We start from the raw sequence: 8600 nt of genomic DNA, 5'->3' as shown, positions 1-8600 counted from the left end.
AAAGGAAAGGAAAGGAAAGGAAAGGAAAGGAAAGGAAAGGAAAGGAAAGGAAAGGAAAGGAAAGGAAAGGAAAGGAAAGGAAAGGAAAGGAAAAAGGAAAGGAAACCTAAATGAAATGAGACCTAAAACTTGACCTGGGCACTTCCTTAGGTCTAAACATTCTCTTGTGTCTTGACTTTTCCTCGGGACAATATGGAACCATTAAATACCTAGGCAGCTCACACGAAGCTAGAGCAGTGGTTCTCAACCTGTGGGTCTCACCCCTCAAGGGTCAAACAACTCATTCACAGGGGTTGCATATCAGATACCCCGAAGCAGATATTTACACTATGATTCAAAACAGTAGTAAGGCCAGGGGTGGTGGTGCACGCCTTTAATCCCAGCACTTGGGAGGCAAAGGCAGGCGGATTTCTGAGTTCGAGGCCAGCCAGGTTTACAGAGTGAGTCTCAGGACAGCCAGGGCTACACAGAGAAACCCTATCTCGAACCCCCCTCCCCCAAAAAAGGAGTAAGATTATAGTTATGAAGTACCAATGAAATAATTTTATGGGCAGGGGTCACCACAACATGAGGAACCATATTAAAGAGCCGCAGCATTAGGACGATTGAAAACCACTGGATTACCCTCAGAGTGCACTGTGCTAAATCCTAACCCTGGACGCTCATCTTTTTATGCCATTTTAATAAACCAAATATTAGATGAAAGGCACCAGCAGGAAATAGAATCTGTGTACCGTGGAGTGCACTCAGCTGGGTTTAACAAGGATAGAACGGGAACTAAAAGGCCTTTGCGGCCAGGGTGTGGGTCAGACAGAAGCCAGTGGCTAGCGGCACTTACTTGACTTGTCGTCCAGGATCACCACTCCCTGCTTGCTGACACTGTACACATTATGGATGATGAACTTAGAGCTGACCAGCTTGGTGTTTAAAACTTCTTCCAAGGAATCCAGGCCAAGAATTTTCTGTAAACTAAAAAGGTAACTTACTCTTAAAATAATTTTCAAAATACTTTAATCATTTTTATAGTGCTAAAAATTGAGCGATACAAAAGGGGTGGGTGTGTGTGTGCGTGTGTGCGTGTGTGTGTGTGCGTGTGTGTGTGTGGTTGTGTATGTTTGGTATAGTATGTACACATGTGAGCCAGCATGTGCACCCGTGTAAACTCATGAGAAATTCAGAGAAGGATGTCACATGTCTTCTCTGTGGCCCACCTCCCTGTTTTATGAGACAGGGTCTGTCTGACCATGAAGCTCACAACCTCGGTGAGGCTAGCTGGCCAGCAGGGTCCCCAGAATCTACCTGTCTCTATCCCAAGGTGCTACCTGCAGTTACAGGCAAGGATGGGTGTGCCAGTCTTTACATGGGCACAGGGAATTTGAACTGAGGTCCTCCTGCCTTCACAGAAAGCTCTCTTACCCACTGCACATCCCCTCAGCACCTCACAAGAGCAGTCCCTAAGATGGAATATCTTCACATACTGTACCCAAACTTTCTAGAAAATGGGTTAGAAATGGAATGTGTTTAAAATATACACATGATATACACATGATAAATGTATACATGGTATATTTTTATCATTTTCCAATCGCATACTTCTTAAATTAATTAATCATATAACAAACTGAATTCCAAAAAGCAATTTTTTAAAGCAAAATTACTGAAGGCTAAATTTTCCATTATATGTTTAATAAACTTAAGATGTCAGTGCTACTCAAAGGTTAGCGACCTCAGGCTGGGAACAGCAGTGCATACACATGCAATCCCAGCACCCAAAGGGTGGAGCAGCAGGTCAGAAAAGTCAAGGTCAACCTAGCAACTACACAGCAAGAGCATATGCAAATATATTAAATAACAATTAAAAAAGAATTTAAACTCCTGTTCTAACTACTGCATATCTAACATTAGAAACTTCTTAAAATCCAGTTAAATTATATTTATAAAACAGCAAAAGTACAGATTATGCAAAGTTGAGATTTCTTTAAGAATAATTTCAGAACACTAAATATGCAGAGAGTAGGAAAGAGATAAGACGGAAAGAAGATCTCTAGGATTCTCAGATGTCAAATGTGCATACTATGACAGTGTCGTAGACTTCCAGATCTCTTCCACATTGGCCTCGGTCAGCTGTCTGCGGTGGACGAGGCGGCATGCCGGCACCTCTCCAATAGCAATACTGTGGCGCTTGAACCACATCTCAGAATTCTAATTTGGCGGAGGGGGGCGGCGGGGGAGGACAAAAGGGGGTGGGGAGGGAGAAAGGACAAAAGGGGGTGGGATAGTGGGAGAGAGAATACATATGTCAGTATAAAATGCTATGGTTTATAAGAAATGTTTTGACTTGCCTACTTGAAATTTGACTGGTAATCATGGTTAGGATTACAGGCTAACTTTGCATGGGCTCAGAGAAGTAGGAAATGACTCTCAAGACCAGGCTGTGCCAGGATGAATAGCAGAGGAGCAAATGCAGAGTCACTAAGGCACTGCTATTTCCTGGGGGCGTTCCAATAACCAGTGAAATCAATTTTTATAAATTCAAGAAAGATCACGTGCAGAAATGCTTGTCTTAATTCACGGTGTCCCAACTGAGGAATCATTCAAAATAAGAGTCATATAACTTCAAGTAATCCTCTTCTATGAGCAATATCAGATACATACAACAATGGAAAGCAACCCAGTCTGAAGCAGCAACTGCTGGGGCAGAAAGATGAGTGCCCTACAAGGAGAGCTAAGGATGCCTAGGACATAGGGGTGACACCTTCTGGGGAGGGGACAAGCACTGCCTTAGAAAGCTTAGGACAGTCTGCTCAAGCCACAGAGCCTCTGCATCTTCTTACTGGGAGCTCAGGGCCCACAGCTAGACTATTTAACACAAGTCGAACACTTTTGTTATCACAGAGAAAAAATGTGCCTGCAAGAAGCAAAACAAGTTAGAAAACATTTACAACAAAATTTCTAGAATATATTCTTGCAAATATAACACTATAGAAAAACCTTACTAATTTGAAGGGGGAAAAAAAGCAGGAAAGTTGTACTTTGAGGGTTTTAGTTTTGCTTTTTTTTAAAAGTGTGTGTGTGTGTGTGTGTGTGTGTGTGTGTGTGTGTGTGTGTGTTTTCAGGTGCCCATGGACGCCAGCTGCGTTCGACTTCCGATGTTTGCTAGCCTGTTAACATGGCTGCTGGGAACCAAAGTTGGGTCCCTCTGCAAGAACAGAAAGTACTCTTAACTGCGGAACCCTCTCTCCAGTCCCCGTCTTTGCTTTCAAATGACCAAATTACTAATGAAATTCAAAGACCAGATAGGTTGTAAATTTTTAAATATCTAAATCAGGTCTTTCGGTTTGAAGGTAGAAAGGCTACTAAATTTACCTGCAAACCCATTTCCAAAGATATCCTAAAAAGTACTCCAGAATATATATAAAATCTGTAAAGATATTGTTTAGATTGTTACATGTCATAAAGCTGGGAAAATGCACCGAGTAATAAAGGACTGAACAAGTAAATTATATCAATTTTATAATAGGCAAGAGAAAATTAGGCATGCTAGAATGATGTCAGACGCTGACTAATGAGAAAAATGGGAGTAACATACTGTTCTACATGAAGAACATGAGGCACAAAACAGCCCAGAGTGCCCTCGCTGTGTTACAACACACACACACACCAAAAAGATACACAGTAAAAAAGTTAGCAGGAGTAAATCTCTGTAGAGGTCACAGAGAATTTCTTTCTCTGAAACAAATTAGTCACAGAAGCCATCCTTGACCGCTACTGGGAACACGCATGAGGAACTCTGGTCTTAGCACTTTACAGGTATAAACTCAGCTGCCTCTCACAGTACCTCTGTCTCACAGGGTGCTGGCATCTTAGTTTTACTGGTCAAAACTCTTCCACAAAACCACAACAGACATCAGAGGAAACCATATTTAAATAGCCACTCTTCACAAAAGTCAGGCAGGGCCCAGCAATCATCACCACCCAGAAAAAGAGAAAAGAATGAGATGATAAAAGGGGTTTTTTGTTGTTGTTTCTGTTTTGTCCTGTTGGGAGTGAGCCTGTTAGCCCAGGCTGGCCTGGAACTAAGTAGCCTAGGCTGGGCTTCAGCTCAAGATCTTGCCTAAGTCTCCAGGCATGCACCAGCACACCAGCCTTTCAAGCTCTTTACGAAAGATGAAGTCACTGATTTGTTTGAGTTAATTTTATATCCAGCTACTTTGCTTAAGTTGTTTATCGGGTTTAGGAGATATCTGGTGGAAGTTTTAGGGTCACTTAAATGTACTATCATATCACCTACAAATAGTGATAGTTTGACTTCTTCCTTTCAAATTTGTATCCCTTTGATCTCCTTTTGTTGGCTAATTGCTCTGGTTAGATATGCACTCACTGATAAATGGATATTAGCTCAGAAGCTCAGAATACCCAAGATACAATTCACAGACCACATGAAACTCAAGAAGAAGGAAGAACAAAGTGTGGATACTTCTATCCTTCCTAGAAAGGGGAACAAAATACCCATGGAAGGAGTTACAGAGACAAAGTATGGAGCAGAGACTGGAGGAATGACCATCTAGAGACTGCCCCACCTGGGGATCCACCCCATATACAATCACCAAATTCAGACACTATTGTGGATGCCAAGAAGGGCTTGCTAGCAGGAGACTGATATAGCTGTCTCCTAAGAGGTTCTGCCAGTGCCTGACAAATACAGAGGTGGATGCTGTCAGCCATCCACTGGACTGAGCACAGGGTCCCCAATGAAGGAGCTAGAGAAAGGGCCCAAGGAGTTGAAGGGGTTTATAGCTCCATAGGAACAACAATATGAACTAACCAGTACCCCCAGAGCTCCCATGGACTAAACCACCAACCAAAGAGTACACATGGTAGGACTCATGGCTCTAGCTACATATGCAGCAGAGGATGGCCTAGTCGGTCATCAATGGGAGGAGAGACCCTTGGCCTTGTGAAGGCTTTAAGCCCCAGTGTAGGAGAATACCAGGGCCAGGAAGCAGGAGCAGGTAGGTTAGTGAGCAGGAGCAGGGAGGAGAAAAGAGGAGGGGTTTTCGGAGGGAGACCAGGAAAGGGAATAACATTTGAAATGTAAATAAAAAAAATATCTAATGAAACTTAAAAAAGAAAAAAAGAAAAAGAAAGATGAAGCGTCTATTTCCTGATGATTAACCTCATTCTAAAAACCGTGTCAAGGTCCCCTAAAGAAAAGGACCCTCGTCTACCATTCTTGGTTGGGACACTCTCCAGGAAGAAGGGGACAAGCAGTGGTGGATCCCATAACAAGTGGGGAGCTTATGCCCTTGCCCAGCACGTCAGAGGGAGATACTAGAGAAGACAGACCAGAATGTATCCAAAGAGAAGTACAGATGCGTGCACACAGCTGGAGAAGAAATGACAGCCTGAGAGTTCAGAGGGTCGGATGGCTCAGAGGCACTGGCACACTCTGGGCTCTCAAGCATGGGAGGTATTATTACTGGTACAATTATATTGCTTGACACATGCTAATAAACAGTCTTTCCAGGGGCAGCAGCAGCATTAAGACTGCAAAGAAGAGAAAGGGGAAATAGTATGGATGGCTTCAAAGCCTGCTAATTTAACTGTAAAACAAACAAACAAACAAACAAACAAACTGGCCTTCTGATCTGAATAATAGCCCTAGTATCGGGGTCCATTAGGTGTTAAACACACTAAAGAAAAGAGAACCCAATTCGTAGTATTTGCATATTAATTTTTTCTCAGCTAGGAGCTAGCACTTGGTTATCACATATTCTGTAACTATGAGCCATCCTCAGCAAAGCACTCCTGCAGGCCCCATTTCCTTTCCAACACCTTAGTTCCTACTTCACTAATTTTCTCTCACCAGACTGAGAGAGTGAAGAATGTGTCACACATCACTGACTCTACTCAGCTTGGCACACTTGCCCCCCCCAGGGACACTCTTATTAAATCTCTTCGGATAAGTAAATGAGGGACTTCCAAATACAGTCTCTCCTCTAAGTCCCAGGGTCCTGTCTCCACCCATCTGCTCCCCTTTCATAGAAGCCATCCTTATCACCAAATGTCCCCAAAGTCATCCCAACCCTTGACAAATCTGCAAGGCCCTGGGGAGATCCCAATTTTGTCTCTGGTGTCATCTTTGCCTTGATCATCTTTGATAAGTCTGAGTTTCTTAATTATCCTCTCCAAGCTGAGATATCACATAATTTCCTTAGGGGGTGAAAAAAAAAAAAAAAAAACACTGTTTTTGTTTTCTTTTAATTGGATTGGCTAAAAATATCTTCATCACATCTTTGCAAACAAAAGTATTCTGATGTCTAATCTTCGAACACCTGATTAACCTAAGTCAATAATGCTAGTAAAGTTCTCCCAAATTGTCTCATCCAAGTTGCTCTCTGTGTTTTATTTTTTAGCATCAAATCAATCTTGGCAGTCTTGTACTAGGGAATATTTTAAGGAAAAACCATTATGATGATGATGATGAAGAAGCCCACTAGCTGATTCTTCCTGGAATTTCTTTTTTTAAAAAAAATCATGACTATTGCTTTAATTAATGTATTTATTGACAACTCCATACATATATGTAATACATTGTGGTCACACCCGTCTGCCCCCTTATCTCCTCCTCATGCCTCTGGTCCCTTCGCCCACCAAGTCCCCATCTCTCTTCCATCTCTTTTTATCTTGTTTCTGCTGTGCGACTCCCCGGGCTTACCCGGGGCCAACTGTGTGAGCATGGGTACCGGGAGTCTGAGTGACTACCCAATGGCAACTCAGCAGACACAATGACTTCCTCTTCCGCGCAGCCAGAACTGCCAACATGGAGCCCACAGGTCTTTACTCTCGGAACTTACCATCACAATCGGCCTCACTGGAATGTTCTCCTGTGAAGTGCCCGGTGGGGGATCGTTCCATTCTGGAAACTTAATAACATCTCTCTGATACAGGGGCTTCTTTGGATATGGCTTCAGGGGTGAGGAGGGAGGAAATCTAAATCCAAGAAGAAAAGCTCTATTATTGCAGACAGCAGGAGACAGCGGGGTTTTCAGCGCACAGATAAGTGATGAGCCCATTCTTCATTAAATTATTGCACATGAATCATGAATAGCAGTGCTCGATAATAACGAATTTCAAGATATTCATTCATAATGCCTGCCAAATAATAGTTATAGAAAAAAGTTATAAAATATACGTAACATTTTTAATAATAAATATTGCTTGAACCTGGGGCTTGTTCATGTTACACACGTCTTCTGCCACTGAGATGCATACATCCTTAGCTCTCCATAAATTGCACTGAGACAGGTCCCAGTAAGTTTGCTTGGCTGGACTAGAACTTGCTACGTGGTGCAGGCAGACCGTGAGTTTGCAATCCCCCTGCCTCCAACCTCTCTGATGCTGGGATTACAGTGTGTACAACTGTGTCAGGCTTCCTACTTGTTTTCTTTGCCTTTGTCTTTAAGTTGTGGTCTCACTACCGGTACCCAGGCTTGAACTCCTAGCCCAAGCAACCCTTCTGCTTGTGCCTCCAGGACAGCAGTAACTAGTGTGTGCCACCTCACCTAATCCTAAAGATGTTCTTAACAGAGTTAATACAGGGAGCCCCTGTATTTCAGCCAGCTTGGAATCCACACTGCCTTGTAGCTCTATAGCTAAAGCTCACAGTTCGTGTGTTCCAAACAGAAATCAGGGACAGAGAGCTCCTCGTGAGCCCTCGCTGAGGAACAGCACGGCGCCCTGACATTCACTTATTTCTTTTCCGGGGCAGGGCTAGGCCTCAGACAGCAGACAGGCATGCTATGCAACCCAGCTATGCCTCCAGCCCACAATGTTCACTTTTATAAATACTTCGCAGAAAGACTAATTCTCCTTCCCTTCAATATCCAACATGTCACACAAAGATTAAAATACCAACCAAGAAATCCATCTTAAGGGAGCTAGGAAACTGTCTAGAGCCATTATTCCGCCTGTTTCCACCCTGTCCCTCTTCTTGGATCTCTGGCTTATCAGAGCCATTCCACCTTGAACATAAAAACTCTCCTCAAAACGGATTACACGGTACCAAATAAAGAAGTGACGCTAAAGATGTGGGGTTTTTCCCATAAGATGTTTCTCTCTAACTTTAGTAGAAAAGAATACAGTGAAATGCATCAGTAGGGTGGATGGCAGCTCAGGGTGGGGCTCTTGCATGTCGTGTGGGTAAGCCAATCCCAGCACTGTAATAAAAAGGAAAAAAGAAAAAGAAATCTAAGAAATAAGTTAGTTGTTGGCTTTTTATTTTTAATGTAGTCCTAGAATCTTCCCGTAGGAACCAGAGAGACAGCACAGTAAGAGCATGGCTCCTGTAGATGACCCATTGGTTCAGAGCTATCAGGCAGCTCTCAACAGCTGGCCCCTCACGTTGCAGGGGAGCTGATGCCCATTCTGGCCCCCATGAGCGCTGTGCTCACATACACACACCCACACACAGACAAACACACACATGTAAATTCCTAAAACTTCTTCCCTGCAACATCCATGGGAGAAACAAATGGGATTATTAAATATTTGTTCTTTTGTAGAACGTTTCTTTTCTTTTTTTTTTTTTTTTTTTTTTT

The 8600-nt window shown here is 43.0% G+C and overlaps 1 protein-coding gene across 1 annotated transcript in view; it reads right to left on the bottom strand.

The window, feature by feature from the left end:
• Depdc1b (DEP domain containing 1B) overlaps positions 1-8600 on the bottom strand; it is a 73597-nt gene that overhangs the window by 25807 nt on the left and 39190 nt on the right. The window contains exons 3-5 of the mRNA XM_021180211.1: positions 6858-6993; positions 2075-2202; positions 839-969 (exon numbers count right to left, since the gene is read on the bottom strand). Of these exons, the coding sequence (XP_021035870.1) occupies positions 839-969; positions 2075-2202; positions 6858-6993 (395 nt within the window). The remainder of the gene's footprint in view (positions 1-838; positions 970-2074; positions 2203-6857; positions 6994-8600) is intronic.

The sequence above is a fragment of the Mus caroli genome, chromosome 13, assembly GCF_900094665.2.
Source record: "Mus caroli chromosome 13, CAROLI_EIJ_v1.1, whole genome shotgun sequence".
Classification (NCBI taxonomy): domain Eukaryota; kingdom Metazoa; phylum Chordata; class Mammalia; order Rodentia; family Muridae; genus Mus; species Mus caroli.
The sequence above is the reverse complement of the archived record's forward strand: the minus strand, read 5'-3'. Positions and strand labels throughout refer to the sequence as shown.